At 31.0% G+C, this 18,113-nt stretch overlaps 1 protein-coding gene across 1 annotated transcript in view; it reads left to right on the top strand.

The window, feature by feature from the left end:
• The first annotated feature begins 1,800 nt into the window (after window positions 1-1,800).
• LOC124367018 (tyrosine-protein phosphatase non-receptor type 4-like) overlaps window positions 1,801-18,113 on the top strand; it is a 69,224-nt gene continuing 52,911 nt past the window's right edge. Inside the window, exons 1-2 of the mRNA XM_046823699.1 lie at window positions 1,801-2,253; window positions 12,028-12,175. Of these exons, the coding sequence (XP_046679655.1) occupies window positions 2,204-2,253; window positions 12,028-12,175 (198 nt within the window). The 5' untranslated portion in view covers window positions 1,801-2,203. The remainder of the gene's footprint in view (window positions 2,254-12,027; window positions 12,176-18,113) is intronic.

An 18,113-nucleotide genomic window follows, 5' to 3' on the forward strand; every position in this document is an offset into this window, starting at 1 on the left:
AGATTGTATCTGAAAAGTGCCAGGCGGCAATATATTATCTCCTTGATATTCGTTGTTTTCTTCAATAAATACAATGTCAAATGATTAAAGTTTTATGTTTTTTTATTCCCCGGTATATTTGTAGATAATTAATATGAATATTATTTTTATTTTGGAGGTCTATGCATTTTTATTTCGTAATTGTCACGTGACATTATCAGCTGACTCGATCTTTCGTTGTTTATTCTTTATGCTTCAGTGTAATCGTATTATTGTATGCTGGATTCTTCTTTATTATTTTATTTTGTGGTTGTAAATATTAGTAGTTTTAGTTGTTACGTGCTTAGCTATTGTGTGTAGTTGTTACAATGAATGAAAATTTTTGATCTCACGGGAGTGAAATTGTAAATATCACATTTGTAAATAGAAAAAGTGTAAATAAATTTCAAATAAAACTGTGTAAATATTTCTTGGTAAATAGTGTTTTTTAACTGTATTGAAACTGTTTATGGATCCTACAATCATCATGTTTACTGGCACATCCATAATGTGAATATTTATTTTAAGTTTCTTGCAATGTAAGAGTCAGTTGCTTTAACACTTATAAAATGTTGCGAAGTACAATTATGCGTATTTATACAAAATGTGTCATAAAAAATTTATTTATGAGAGAAATAACACAAAATGTTGTATGGTTGTTCCTTTCTAAATGTATAATATAATAAAACAGCTTCCCACAGTAAAATTATTTTTCCTTTTTTAGTTATTTGCAAAAAAAGTTAAAAAAATAAAAAATTTTTATGTAATGTATTAAAACATAAAAAAAAAATTTAAATGACTTAAAACTACATCTATATATTTTTTTGTTGATATATCTATACGAGTAATTTGGTACAACTTTTAGGTAATTCTCTAAGTTTTATGAAAACTTATAAATTTTAATCTAAGAGACTGCAAAATCGCCAATTTTAGCCTGGCACTTTTGACTAGTCACAAGGGGATATGAGATGTGAAAACATTTTCCAACATCTCATATTTGCTCCTGGCTCTGAAAGGGTTAATGGTAATGTTAATGTTTTAACATTTCTGAATGTAATAAAAATGATCATTAAAAGCCGAAGTTTTCACAGATTTCCTTGGTTAAGCTATGAAATTTTCAAGACTATTTTTAGTGAGCACTTATAAGATAATACAAACATGTGTATAAAGTACCATGTAAATCCGTTCTGTAGTTTCAAAAATTTTGTGATTAGTCAATCAGTGGTATTTGGATTTTGTATGTATAGCTAAGAATAAAAAATGATGAAAAGAAACAAGTTAGGTAATTAAATAAATCTTAGGAAACATAATTTGGAAACGGGATATGTGAGTAAAACCTTATATCAGAAAATTGGCATATTATTTTAAAGAGATGAACTTAAAAATCTGGTTATTATTGTGGGGCCATGTTGTAAAAAAAAAACAACAGCATTTCAAAATATCCATGTCTTAAGAAAGAATAAATTTGAATTAGTTGGTTTTTATAGTTCAAAATTTTTTAAATAATGTATTCCATTTTATTAATTTCATTTTTATTTGAGAGTCCATACAATTGTATGGTTAAAGTACTAGAAAACTGGAAACCTTTATAGCTATCATCTTCAAAACTTAATAGATAATTTCAGTTTTAATTTGCAATTATAGATTTTAGGAGAATTCATTATTTACTGAGCTGGTATTATATTGAATAGCGTCAATAATCATATTCTGGTGGATTGGTAAACTGTGCAATATAAAAAAAATCTGACATGACTAAATCTGGGATTAGTATCAGTTGGTCATTTCCACAACACATAAACTAAAAGTAATCTTTATAGTCTCTACAAGAAATAGTTTAGCAAATTAAGAAATTCAGTTTAGAAATGTTCAATAATTCACTATTTAACATTGTTTACTAAAGGTTACAGTAAATCTATGGTGTGATACTCCCTACATGATAAATTGCAAAAACTTGATTGCAGAGCAATTTTTAGTTTCTCGTGTTTTCGAAAAATAATATTTATTGAAGCAATTAACAGATTGTGAACAAGAAGCTGATTGACGAGAGATGCCTCTTGGTTGGCAAAGAGGTCAAGAAGTGTAGGCTGAGAGATAAGCTGCCAGAGAGAGGTAGCCACAGTTATCAGCTGGTTGTGATAAGCTTGTGTGTGGACTTGCTGAACCAGGCTAATGGCATAGTTGTGTCATGCGACTTCCTGTCGTTGTGCACTTCGGACTTTGCAGGTGTTTGGTCTGGTCTGTCTCTGACTGTATACTGTGGTTATTGTTCTGGCATTTACTGTCTTAATGTTTACAATTGTTGGAGATATTTATGGTGATTTTTTTTCAGATTGTTAAAAGAATCAAGTGTTATTTAAATGTGGATTAATTAACATTTTGAACTTCAAATTGTTACCCTCAAATTAATGTCTAATACTATGAATAAATTAGAAATATTAATTATAATAATTTTGAAATGCAGTAATGATGATCTTGTTATGACAGTTGTAAAAAAGTAAATAAAAATCATTATCTAATTATCAGTTACTTAATACTACTGATATTTAGATGTAGCCTTCTGTTTCTGTAAATAAAACAAACTCAGTAACTAAACAATATAAAAACGGTTTAAAATAACGAGAAACACATTTTAAATTTCAATTGAAAGTAATTGGTTTACTACATGAGGTGGAGCCAAATTTTGAAGTAACACTATAGAACTACAGTTATGTGGAAAATACTCTGCAGATAATATTAGTTACAATAAATTCTATCATGCAGCTATTAATTAATAGATAATGTTTTTCTGAATTGCCATTGTGAAGGAGACAGTAACAAGAGTTGCCATTACAGGTTCAAAGACAACTGGACCACTCAGGCAAAACATCGTTAAAGGCTTTAACAAAATTAAAATTCCATCCCTGTGGGTTATATCAACTAGTGAAGGGTTTAAGAAAATGTTAAATGAGAAACTGTATTAGAGTTTAAGAAACTGTAAACTGTAAACTGTAAACTTGATCAGTTTAACTGAGTATAACCTTTGTGTAGAAGTGTGTGACCTGCCACGTGGTCAGTTTGTCACAAATGCTGTAGTTACATTAATTTCAACTGGTGTTGGTAATTTTTGTCAATTTATCATCTAGCCACTATTAAGGAGTATCTCCCATTATGTGTTCAGAATCGGTCATTAAGTTAGTGCTTATTGTAGACTAATTACTTTGTTAAAGCTTTGTTAGTATTAAAAGTCAATGAAAGCATAAAAAACTGTGTTAGAGATTTGTACTTATCAATATATAAATATATATGAGTTGCAAGTAAGTCGAAGTTATGAAAAGACAGAAATATCAGTGTTCGTGTTTGAATTTTGGGTTCCTAGAATCCTTCATCAGAAACACATTGATTAATAAAAGAAACAAAGATAACTCAAACCAATAATTAATAACATAACAAAAAAAATGTAAAAAATAAATGTAATAGGGTTTAAGCTTGGGATCTAATCAATGTTTGTTATGTTTTATAACGTTTTTATATCAATAGAATTTGTATCAAAAGTAATGTTTTAGAATAAGCTTAGTTATGTAGTTTTAATCAGTGACTATGTACAAGTTCTTTATTACATTGTGATAACAACAACAAGTTTCCAGTCAGCTGTATATAGAATATTTGTAAATATTTACATAGAACTAAACAGAATCATCTTTTGTTCACCCTATCTCTATCTGCACGCACGCGCGCACACACACACACACACACACACACACACACACACACACACACACACACACACACACACACACACATGCACATACGCACACATAAAATGACAGTTACTGACAATTTTTAAATTATTTATTACCCAAATAGCATGTTAGTTTCAAATTGTATCGTAATTTATTATTAAAAAAAAAATAAACATCAAGCGAATAATAAAAAAGCTCTACGGTTTGAAAATGTTGTCAAAAACCAATAATCAACTTGACCATATTAATTTGTTGGTCTTGTTATTACGCATAACTTTGTCCATTTTATCTTTGCTGTATAATTTCCAAAATTCCTTCTGTGTGCATAAAGTTTGAAAAACACACACACACACACACACATATATATATATATATATATATATATATATATGTTTATATAATTTATATATAAATTCCTTTCACATCCATAATATCCTGTCACTTTAAAAGCAATAGTCTTGTACTAAGTGCAAAAAAGGGTTTAGACACAAGAAAATAATTTGTTTTACGTTTAAATTCACTGTAAAAGCATTTTGATTTCATTTTAAAAAATAAATCAGTTATTGTGTTATTTATAATAGAATTAAAAATAAATTAAATGTGAATGTAATAAAAAGTAAAATAAACGAATAATTTGTAGAGAATCAATTAGTGAAGTTAGACAGGCTAATTCAGTTTGGAGTAAGGTATTGTATAGAAGGCGGGATGAAATAAGAAAGACAAAGTAAGATGTAACCAGTGTGATGTGGGAAGGGAAGGGCCATAGGGCTGCAAGGGCTTTAGGGTCCTCCAACCTCAACGATGAGTTAAGTGAGCGCAACTCTCATTACTGAAGGGACACTCTCACGTCCCCACTGTGCCGTACCGTACCGCATGTAACAGTGGGGATTGAATCAATGTTTCAGAGTATACAACTGTAGTAGTATTACAAACTCTAAAATACTGGCAAAATAATTTAGACCATCTAGGTTTATATAAAAATCATATGTTTAATTTAGATCAAATTCAAATCAAAGTATTTATTGCACATTGACATTTGAATAATTACATAAGTAATACAAACAGGTGCATGGTCAAGTTTTTTAAAAGTATAACTAAACTACAAGCGTTGCAGTACGTACTGCATGAATTGTCTATATAGTATTATGTCTATACCAAATAATAAATCATCCTTATTTTACATAGTCTGAAGTGATAGAATGGTGTAATAATAAATAATTACATGGGTTGGGATTTTAAAATTGATTAGTTATATTATTTGAAAAATCTTTCTGCATTTCATTTACACTGTAGTAAGCCTTTTCTATGAGGAGGTTTTTAATATCATTTTAAAAATTATTATTTTTAAGCTCTTTTAGTAATAAAGGTAAACAATTATATAACCGAATTCCCATATGTATGTATGGACTTTTTTCAAATAAAGAAGTTTTATGTATTGGAAAGGCAAGAAGAGTTTTGTGTCTAGTATTATGATTATGTTGATTTTTGTATTGGTCAAATATGTTTGGATTTTTATGGACTAAGTCCAACAGTTCAAAAATATATAAACCTGGTAGTGTGAGTATTTTAGATTTTTTAAATAGTGGTCGGCAGCTCTCTCTAAAGTTTGCACCAACCATTGCTCTCAGAACAGCTTTTTGGGCTATGAATAATAGATGATCATAGGTTTACATAAAAATCAAACACATTTTAGAAATATTGTGGAAATAATTTACAAACATTTTCTGTTCTTTTATCCTATTTGTTCGTTAATTAAAAGCAGCAATCAATTGCTTTGAATATTTGGGTTATTTAAATTTTGAATGGTGACAATATGCAATTTTTGAACCATGGTTGGAAGAGTTTTACATGTTTTTAATACATACTCATTTATTTTATATTTGTAAGTATTATAATATTTATAATTATATAACTATACATGTAACAAAATATTTTATATTTTTGTCAATTCCAAAGATAATCGTCAAAAAATTTAGCAAGAAATATTTAAGAAAATGAATAGCCTACTTAAAATATAGCATTCAATGTATCCTTAACATATTAGATTGTATATTTTACCATTCTCACATAATCATAGAATTCTGAAAAGTGCCAAATTGCTCGAGAGGAATTTACAGTTCCATTATTATTCAATATAATAATTTTATTCAAGATTGATTGTAATCAACTTCAAATTCCGTGATGATTCAGATTCTCTTTCAATTAGTTTGTTTTGATACAGGTGGTCTGATATACCTGTATATGTGGGCTTTTGGAATATAACATGTGCCTGTGACTGTAACTACAATAACTATTGTAATTTATAACTTATTCATAGACACAAATGTCAAAGACCTAGGAAAGGAACAACTATCGGGGCAACCTGAGGACAAAGATAAAACAGCTGCAAGTAAAAAGGAATATGACCAACATCTCAAGCAGCTCCGGAAAGAACACTCCACTGCCTATATCAACAGGGCAGAAAACAAGTCTAGAGCTCTGTGGCAAACAATAAACCGAGAAAGAGAATCCAAACCAAACAAGGAAAACCACATCAACCTCCAAATAGACAATAAAATAATAGACGACCCAACAGAAGTTTCAAACCATTTCAATGATTTTTTTTCAACAATTGCTGAAAGGACACTTAAAGATTTTGACAACACAATAAATAACACCATACCAGATTTCCTACCAGCAACAAATCATGTTTTTCAATTTAGGCGGGTTACACTAGACGAAGTTCAAACAACCATCCAGTCATTAAAGCCAAAAACCTCATCCAGAATTGACGAAATATCAGCTAAAATGATCAAAAATTGTAAAAATGAAATATCACCACCCCTAACAGAACTGATAAATAAATCACTCTCACAAGGCATTTTTCCAGATAAATTAAAAATATCAAAAGTCTACCTGAAATATAAAAGTGGACCAACCACAGAAAGAAACAGTTACAGGCCAATATCCTTAATTTCAACATTCTCGAAAATAATAGAAAAAATAGCGCTCACCCAACTCATACACCATCTACAACAACATAATCTCCTCAACAATCAGCAACATGGTTTCTGCAAAGGCAAGATCGACAATCACTGCCATAATCCAACTTACTGAATATATCTTAGACCAACTTGAAGAAGGATGCACTGCCACAAGCCTCTTCCTTGATTTCAGTAAGGCGTTCGACTGCCTGAACCATGAACAACTTATCTCCAAACTACAAGGGCTGGGTGTAGGAGGAATGGCGGCGGAATTGTTCAAGAGCTACCTTTCCAATAGGACACAGCATGTGGAAATAGCCTACACAAAGGACAACACCAAACACAAGACACTTTCCAAAGCCACCAGTATAAGAAGAGGAGTGCCGCAGGGGTCAGTACTGGGGCCAGTCCTATTCATCCTCTTTGTTAATGACCTGCCTGGATGGATAGGTGAAGCAGGCCACAATATAATGTATGCTGACGACACAGTACTCACTTTCGCTGACAGAACAACAGAAAGGCTAGAACAAACAACCAGCATGCGCTTCTACAGAACGAAACTCTACTGCTCCTCCAATGACCTGGTCCTAAATGAGAACAAAACCGTACAAATGACATTCAGCACTAAGCGCAACAACACAAATGTATCACTACCCGGACTACAGATACAAACTTCTACAAAATACCTAGGCATCATAATTGACTCGATCAGCTTAACAAGAAATTATCCACTAGCCTGTACACCATAAGAAGAATTAAGCAAGTATGCAGTCCAGACGTGGCCAGAGTTCTTTACTATGTCCTTTTTGAATCGCACCTCAGATATGGTATTGCAGCATGGGGAGGGGCGTCAAAGGGCAATTTAGATAAATTACTTGTAAAGCAAAAAAGAGCAATTAGATGCATAGCCAACTTAAACTACAGGGACAGCTGCAGGGAGTCATTTAAGGACCTAAAAATACTCACAATAGTATCACTTTATATAAGGGAAGTCATCATTCACACAATTACAACAACACAGCCAAGACACCGAGACCTACATCAGCACAACACCAGACACGCAGCAAACTTCACCATCCCACAGCATCGCCTGAGCCTGTTCGAGCAAAAACCATCTTACAAAGGTGCCCTCTATTACAACAACCTTCCAGAGCACCTCAAGAGAGAACAGCCAAAAAACTTCAAGAGGCAACTCACAGCATGGCTTCTGGAACGGCCGTTCTACTCAGAGGATGAGTTTATGGACTTGCTCCAGTGAATTGCTGAAATTTATTATAATTTTATTTATTGACCATTTGACGTGTAACTGTTCTCAAAGAATATGTTAATAAAGAAATTGTCTAATTCAAAATTGTAAAAGAATAATACCTACATATTCCACGGATAAGTTTGTTAGCTTGCCTCATGTAGTATGAAGTTGCAAGATTCACAGTTTTATCATTTGACTGAATTGTAATTAGTATGCATTGAACGGGTTTGTAAGCTATTGGAAATTTTGGTATCAATCAGTTTTAAATTAATTTCAATGCATTGTTTCAAGATGACAGCCAGTATTACAGCTATGTATGTTGTTTGAAATGTGCTGGGGTGAATACTTGTTATCTATCTGATAGGCATTAAATGGTAGAAATTTAATACAAATTTGCAAGCTTTTATTGAGAAAATTTGTTTTTCACAAACAATTCATGATTCACTGACTGAGTCATGATTGACGACTTAGTAATAGTAACTTAAGTGATGTTTTATTTAATTTAAGAAAGGCTTTTGTAAGTATTCAAAAAAATTACTTATTTAGTAGACTCCTCATTATTTTGACTTTTAGATTTCTGGTTTGATCCTAGCGCAAATGTAACATTATATAAAATTAGAATGCAAACGAGTAAACATGAATCACAACTACATTGTACATGTTTTATTAAATCTATCCTAATGAGTTGTTTAATTTATAAACAGTAATTTTACAACATACACAGTTAATACCCTCTGTGAATGTTTGAATGGCAAACCACAAAATAGTTCATTTTAGTGTTCCTGCCTTGTGCTTTGTAGGTGGAAGTGACGTCTTTTATTAAAATGAGGAACCAGTTTAAAGTAAAGTGTGGGTGGATTGGCTGGCCTGTCATTTACCACATTAGGCATGACTGTCATACATGTCAAATGTAATAAAAATCATACCATTAGATTATTAGAAGTACAGCAGTTTCAAATTTCTCTGACTAAAAACTTTGAATAATGGCTAACTAATGGTTAAAATTGTAAAGTAGAATCATAAAACCAGTATGGAAAAATGTAGAATTTAAAATACATTTTTGAAAAACTTAAAAAAATAAAACCATACATTTTACTTTCATAAGTAACTTGAGAGTTTTAGCAAACTATACATATTGCAAAATTGGTGAAAAAACCTAGTAGTCAAGCTTTTGATATAATTAATTTTTTATTTTTGTTTCATCCTGTTGAAAAAACTAACAACTCTTTTATTACAAAACAATCCTTTCTTTTTCTGTTATTTTGGGAGGAAATAAAGGATCTATCTCATGAGATAAGTTTTCCAAAATGTTTTTAAGATTTCATCTGTTGAAAGACCAATATATGTTTGCTATCCTGGTTGAGTTGACAGTGCCTATAAATGTGATACTGTATCTGCTATCAGTAAACACACCGAACACTGCCTGAGACTTACCTTCTAATCCCTGATAACTCTGATAAGAAAGAGATAGGGAAGTAAGATGGTGTAAATGCGGTCAGCACCATAAACTGGCTCACTTGGGTGGGGGATATATGTTCAGATAGTGCTACAAAATATTCTCCTGGCAGACAACATAAATTTTCTCGTCACCTTGAAAAGTCACTGGGTAAACTCGCAGTTTGCTTGATAAACATTGTGTCAACTTGGTAAAATATTCTTAGTCGTCTGAAGGCTGAGTTCAGTTGATGTGTGGCTGTATGATGTGAAACACTGATCTGTTGACTCGTGTGAGTAGCACATCAGTCTTGGACAATACTGTTATTATGTTGTTCACTAATTATTAGACAAACATAGAAGAGCTATTTTAACTTTACCCCTGTAGATTATACCACTAAACTACACTTTTTGCCGTACAAAAGAGAAAAATTTGCGCCCATTTGAGGATTGTGTGGCGTAAATTTTAATTTTGTGCAGTAAATTTAAAAATTTCTGTGCTGCGATTATTTTAGTGCTACCATACAAAATCTTGTAGGGATGACAGGTTTTTGGACATTTGTCATTGTTAGTATTAGCATTAACAGTGGTAGATGTCACAAAAATGTCTTTCTTTCGAGTCATCATCCATTGTCAATTATAAACTATATTTAGTGTTTGTAATCTATTTTAATCATCTAGTGTAATGTACTCATTTTTGTGAATTAAATTTAATTGTTGGAAGATCCTTCTCCAACTTGTAGAGTCAAATTCTGGCAAAGTAGTAAATATAACAAAGTTTTTTTGACCATATTAATATTTTCTGAAAATGTCGATTCAAAATATTATTGAAGTGGTATGGTAAATCATAGGTTTAGTATGATTTGTTGAAATGCAACTTTTTGAATAAATCCATTGTCATTTGTAATAATAGTTGCTACTACATAGCAGATATTGAGATAGACTCAACAGCAATACATTGGTGTATCCAGTGTGAGACTAAACAGCAAGCAGGCAATACATTGGTGTATCCAGTGTGAGTGTGCATAATAATAATAGAACATTTAAAAAGAATAGCACAAAGTATTGTACGTATATTAAACCTTTTTGAAATGTTGACTGCCTGGTTCTATATGAAATAGATAATGCCATTTAACTGAATTTATAATATTACATCAGTTTAGATGGTTTTGTATTATTTATTAGTTATGGCATATTAAAATGAGTTCATATTTAAAAAGACAGGCTAAGTTCTATATTTTCTCTATTTTTATATAATTATATACATGTACTAGAAAAAATTATTGAACCACTAGATGCTAATTTTAAATATTTTAAAATATTTTTTCCATATTACAAACATAACTAAACAATAGAATAAGAATAAGAATTTTATTCTGTCAGAAAATATTTCACACAAATACGTTGGCACGTCAATAAAATGTTACGACTTTTGTAAAAGAGTGAATATTCTAAAAGTCTTGCTTCGTCAATAGTTTTAAGATGTAATCTTCCAGGATAAAACAACCTTTTTCAAAGAAAATAATTTAGTTTAGTTTTGAATTCCTTATCACTTAGCATTATTATATCTAATGGTAACTTATTATATAGTCTAATAGCCATCATCATTGGGCTTTTGTCGGTCTTAGCTAGTCTAGTTTGAAGTAGGTTAATATTGTTACAATTGTAAACATTTTCCTTAGGTTTAATTTATCTAAGTTAGCACGGCAGTAAAGTAGGCATTGTTGTATATATAAAGAGAATGTCAACATTTTGAAGCATTTGAATAGTTTTCTGCAACTATAATATTTATTGTTTCCTTCCAAAATTCTGATAGCATTTTTTTGTATGATGAATACTTCATTTGTATGAGAAGAGCCCCAAGCAATCAAAATATATGTTAAATGACTGTGAGAAAGACTAAAGTAAGATTGTATAAGAGCTTTCTCCTCAAGTTCACCACATAAAATGTGTAATTGCAAACACACTTGTACTAAGTTTACTTTTATCCCCTTCAATTGGCTGATACTAATTTAAATTAGGATCAAAAGGGAAACCTAAAAGTTTTAGAAATATATCTTGTATCTTGTTAGGATCTTATCTGAGGCTAAATATTACAGAAGTTGTTTTATCACTACTTAGAATTAAGTTATTAGCAGTAAGCCAGTTCTCTATAAGATTAAATGTTCAACTTATAGCCTTTTAAGAGTTTGTTATAATCTTTATTTGTAGTTACTATAGTGTTATCATCAGTGTATAAAATAATATTTGCAGATTCAGATCACTCATTGCAATTAAAAACAGCAATGACCCCAACATAAAGCCTTGTGGGACTCCACAGGTTATGACTTTACACAGAGCTATATCTTTTTCGAACGCTGAATATTGAGATAAATTTTTTAAGTAACAGCTAAATACATCTAAAGCCATCCCCTTAATATTGGTAATGTTCTAGGTTTTAGCAATAAAGTACTAATTATTTTGATAAAGTTTATTTTCTTATTGAAAGTTTCTTTCACTTCATTCCCAGATGTAATCAATAAATAAATAACTAATAATACTCATGTTTCTTGCTATTGATAGTTGTTTTTAAATGTTTGAGCATCGGAGCTGACACGCAATCTACGCAAGACTCAGATTAGTAACACTATGTATTTGTGAGCAGGATGATTGAGAGCGTGTCACGGCGAGCGCTGGGAGGCTCGAGTGGCACGTATAACGTTCGAGCATCGGAGCTGGCACGCGATCGACTCAAGACTCTCAGCGCTAACGTCGTCTTCCTGGACGACACTGAACACTGCTTCCACCTTGAGGTGTGTCTTTGTCTTTATTGTTTGTTGGCTTTTAATTATCATTCTTGGACAGATATTCTTAATGATAGTATGTAGTAGGTACTACATGCCCATTTTAAATATGTAGCTGCAGATTGGTTAGAATTAACATTTTATTTTGAAAGTGGTTTATTGTAAAACTAAAGAGAATGTTAAAATTGATTAATTAGTCTAGTTGTGTATAATTTTATTGGGCATGAAATATGAATTATAAACTGAAATTTGTGTGGTGCTAGTAATAACAGGAAAGGTTGCAATTTTGGGTTTAAATACATAGAAAAGGATAATAAGTTAATCACAGCATCTTATGTTATGAGTTTATAGGGTCATTCCATGTCAAATATAATTTTGGATCTTGATCTCTCAGGTTTTGATGATTTTTTTGTATGGTGGTTATACCTACCAAGACTAGTAAAAATGCAAAATTTTACATTTTGCTGCCTTTTGGTTTTGAATGATAGGCTTTTAAAAACCCACAAAAAGGTAGTTTAAGGTCATTTCTCAGTATTTTCTAAACAACGTAGCTAATTATTACAGCTAAAGAGCTCAAATTTGTGGCATTCTATTCCATTTGACATGATTATAGAAATGTTTTGAGTCTTTTGTAACTGAGTGGCATTGCCATCAGAGAAGGAAGTGATCTTTTTTAGAGGAAAATGCTTAGTCTGCTTCCAGATTTCTAAGTTTTTTTCTGGAATAGTTCTCTGGAAAACCAGTTAAGCTACCCTACATCCCTTCACTATTTATTACATCTTCAATATGTTTTCATATCAGATTACTTGGAACACAACACACTTGTATTTTGTCCTTTCCAGAAGAAAACCTAGAAATCTGGAAGCAGACTTTGCATTATCCTCTTAAAAAGATCACTCCTGATCACTTTTCTGATGGCAATGCTACACATTAAAAGAATTTTTCAACATTTCTATATTCATGTTTGCATAAAGGAATTTTTGGGGTTGAAGTCAAGTGGTAGTTCTTTGCAACATCTCATTTCAGTCAAGATGTGTAATATCAGTGTACCAAGTATGACCGGCTGGTTTGGGATATATGTTGATATATGGGACACTTCTTGTTTTGTGACAGTAGCAAATGAAAATTCTTAGAGGCTGGTATATAGCCTTTGAGGTATAAAGTAAACATTTTACACTTAACAGGTGTATGCCAAGATTTGTATTAGAGATGCCAGGAAACACCATTGTTCAACGTAAGAAAAAAAGTATATTGCAATAAAAGCTTTCAAGGATTCAAGATTAGCACTATATTAAAACATTTATTATCAAGATACATAAAAATTCTTTCTTATGTCATTTAGGAGTATAACTAAGCAGATAAAATACATTGACTAGTGAAAGTAAATCATTTCATATACCTAACTTTGCAGAACACAATACCTTATTTAACATACTGCTCACACCAAACCGGTGTGTATTCCAGTAACAGAATATTTTTTAAAATAAAAACTTATTTACATTCCATTCTAAACTTTTGTTAGTATGTAGTCAGTTACAGTGTAAATTATATGTGTACCATTCAATACTAAATTAAACAAAGCTGTTCGAAAAACCTTTCAAAATTCAAAATTCTCCATCAGTCACTAAACAAGAAATAATACATTTAAACTTATTGAAAACAAAGTGAACCAAAATGATGACAAACAGGAATTATACAAACAATCTGGAGTATATAAAATTAACTGTAGTGACTGTGAAAGCTATTATATTGGGCAAACTGGAAGAAATTTTAATAAAAGGTTTAAAGAACACATACAAGCTTTAAAAACAAACAACATGTCTACAATAAAATAAAATTTTGCTGAACACTTATTGGAGACTGACCATAACTACACAAATATTGAAAAGAACATGGAAATTTTAGATATCGAAAGGAAAGGAGAGAAATTAAACACAAAAGAAGAATTACATATTTATCTAAATTATAATAAAGAGCCTCATAACATTTTAAATAGTAATCTGAAAAATAAGACAAATCCAATTTTTGAAAAAATTTAAATATTAAATACAGATTACTTATAAGAAAATTACAACAGTCATTTAAATTTAACATATGTTTAAAAGGTCCACATGTGTGTATCTAATTGTTTATTATTTATTTATTTATTTAGAGGTTAATTTACACTGATGGTTAAAAACCGAAACACGTTGATGTAATAAAAAGTTTTATTTTAAAGGGTTTTAGTTACTTTCATTACATTAATATAATTATATATATTAAATAATATATATTAATTGAAGGGGACCTATTTTGAGTTCATTTAAAAATAGTTCTTGTAGGGATTTAACCCTTTGGATGCCAACGTCCGGTTGATCGGATCGTCGAAGTCTAGTCGAAAAACGCCAACGTTCGATCGATCGGACCGCCAAGGTCCGGGCGAAAAGCGCCAACGTCCGATTGATCAGCTGTTCGAGAAAAACATCTTTTAAAAGTTATTTTTTAACTTGAAAAGTCTGTTTAAACTGTTTAGGACTATTTTAGAAGTAAATAAGACTATCTGTAATCAATTTTGTTCAGTTTAGTGTCCACCCATTGTGTTTCCCTAAGCACACATGTTAGAAGTGACGGGGACAAATGTATATATATTTGTAAATAATTATTGTGTTGACAAAGATTTTTCTTACTTTTTGAAGAAAATCTATGATATAGACTTATATTATTGAGAAGATGCTCTAATTTTAATACTATGTAAGTATGTACAAACGTATTTCCTACTGTAAAATTAATTCTAGTTATAGTACATTTTTTCTAATATCAACACTAATTAAAAGTATTTTTTATGAAACTATTTTTCAACTTTCAGTTCTGAATTTTTGTGAGCAGTCTTAGATATAATATCTGTAAGGATTAAAAATATCACCGATGGGTAAAAATATTTTTTTTCGTACCGATATTTTGGCCTGAAGTGAAATTTTTATGTAAACATATGTTTTGGTTAGGCATTACCACATCATAAACAATGTAGTTCCATTCTAAATGCTATTTATAATAACTCTATTTGATAGCGCATATAATTTCCTACAAATAAAAATTCAATTAACATAAAAACTAAGGATAATACAGAGCAAAGCGTAATAGGTTACAAAAACGTCAAAACAGGGCTGGCGGTTTTGGCTAGTACAGTTGGTTCGGGTGCTAGCATGATGGGTTGGGCGGCAGCCTTGGGCGTTGGCGTCTAAAGGGTTAAAAACAGTTCTACGAGGGATTAAAAAGCATTCAAACTATATAAAGCATAGTCATGTGATATATAAAATTAAACAGCATTTCAAAATTTGAGCTCTTTAGCTTTAATAGTTTTTTAGCCACATTGTTTAGAAAAACTGAGACGTGATCAAAATCTACCTTTTTTTGGGCTTTTCAAAGCCTGTCATTCAAAACCACTGAAAAAAACCTAGTGCCGTTCGAAAGTTTAAAATGGAGATTTAAAAACCATATCTGTATTTGTTTATGGTTAAAACGGTCATCAATCATAAATTATTAGCAGTAATATTAATGGGTTGGTTATGTAATGAGAATATCAATCATCAGTTTTTGCCTTTTATCATTTGTATGGCAGATTTCTCTAGTCTGTATACTCAGTTAATACAACATTGTTTGAGGGAATAGTTAGAGAGAATGGTTATTGCTTCCTATAATATATACTATAGTATGAGACATATAAATGCAAGTCTGGGTTGTGGCGTGATGTTGCCAACTGTAACTGAAGAATAACTAGTGTTGCGATAATCGATCGAATTGAATCGTAACAATCGTTACTGCCAATCTTTACCATTCATCTATCTTCCTGAATCCTTTACATTCACGATTTAAATTAACACGTATGTACACTACAACATAGAACATGAACAAAAAATAATAACAAAATTGAAACATGCAGAATAATCAAAATCCGAAGAACAAAACGTATGTAAATAACCGAGACGAAGTGAGATATCGTGTCACGTCGTACTGAGAATCAGCTGATGTATCAATGTGGCAACGCCGCAAGGTGAGGGGGAAGTGAGGTTCGGTAACTGCCCATATGACCATGCTTGCAGTGATGTGTCTCGTACTATACAGTAGTTGGGTTTGTCGGATCACAGGGCAGTCTTTTTAGATATTTATAAGTATCTTATTTCTGATAGTGACAATATTAAGCTTAGAGTAAAAAGACGGATTTTTTCTAAAAAAAGCTCTTTATAGATTTAGCAGTGGATTAAAAGACACTAAGTGGAATGTTTCAAACAATTTTACTTTTGCTGACAACTGTTCTAATTTCTTTAATTGCTTTCAAAATATTTGAAGAATCATTTCCATTAAAATTCTCTGCTAACAAAACCAAAAAATTTAAAAAATAAAAAAGGATAACAAAAGGAATTCAAATTTCAAGCATTAAAAAGAGGGAGATTTGTAAACTAGCCAAACAGTCAAACAATCTAAATTTTATAAATTATCTAAAAAATTATAAACAAATTTTCAAAAATGTCTGTAATAAATCAAAGCAAATGTATAAATCTAATTTCATAAAAGATTCTGAATAAAGCTGCTTGGCATGTAGTTAAATCTGAGCTTGGATGTAAGAAATCTGTCAACAATTTTCCTGATGTTGTGTTGGATAGTGGTAGGGTTGTTAAAAATGGAAAGGAAATGCACAATTCTTCAACAAAAAATTTGCAGAATTGGCCAAAGAAATTATGGCTCGACCTTGTGAACAAGAGGCTCTAAACTTGGCAAGAGGCACAAACTTATCTTGAATGTCAATTTTTTAAGTTTAATTTTGGTAATGCGTCATCAGATGATGTTGTTAAAGTGATAAAATCATAAAAAAATAAAAAAAATCATCTGGGTGGGATGAAATACCTCTGGACGTAATGAAACATGTAATGTATGGTATAGCTGTTCCTTTATCAGTTTTAATTAATCAATCATTCAAAAATTGTAGTTTTCCAAAAAAATTAAAATGGGCTGAATTCAAACCACTCTATAAAAAAGGGCAAAAACAAAATCCAGATAATTACCGTTCAATTTCAATACTGCCATCATTTTCTAAAGTATTTGAAAAATTAGCACTAAACCAAATTACAAATTTTTTAGAATCTAATTCAATTTTGACTTGTGATCAATTCGGCTTTAGGAGGGGTCACAGTACATTAGGGGCCATTAATAAACTTGTAAATGAGGTGTCTTGGGCTTTGGATGGGTCACAGAGAACCATGGGTGTGTTCTGTGATTTGTCCAAGGCTTTTGATTGTGTGAACCATAATATCCTTTTAAAAAACCTTAAACTGTACAGTTTTTCAAATAGATCAATTCTGTGGATTGAATCTTATTTAGTTAATCGATTTGAAAGAACCATAATTTTTTTAAATAGTGTAAAATCTATAACTCGTTGGGAAGAAATTAAAGTGGGCGTTCCTCAAGGGTCTATTTTGGGACCTCTACTTTTTCTTCTGTACGTTAATGATTTACCTAAAAATGTTTCACCAAAAATTATATTAAATGCAGATGACACAACCGCAGTTGTTAAAGCCGACTCTCACTTTCAAATGGAAAATAAATTAAATCAAGCTTTTTATGAATTGGCATACTGGTTTGAGGTTAACGGATTGAAATTAAATAAAGAGAAAACTCAACTATTAAATTTTGAGTTTTTTCGAACAGCACAATTAAAGGAGGGCTATAATAAGGATGTGATTTTCCACGGCCAGCAAATAAAATTATGTGATAGCGTACAATTTTTAGGTATTGATCTGGATATAAACTTTTCTTGGAAAAAATGTATTGAAAATATTATTAGAAGATTGAACTCGGCATGTTATCAAATGCTAGTGTTACGAAATTCAATTAATTTGGAAACTAGAATAATAATTTACTACTCTTTCTTTTTTTCAATAATTCAATATGGTATTGAATTTTGGGGGTCATC

This window comes from Homalodisca vitripennis, chromosome 7, assembly GCF_021130785.1.
Source record: "Homalodisca vitripennis isolate AUS2020 chromosome 7, UT_GWSS_2.1, whole genome shotgun sequence".
Lineage (NCBI taxonomy): Eukaryota > Metazoa > Arthropoda > Insecta > Hemiptera > Cicadellidae > Homalodisca > Homalodisca vitripennis.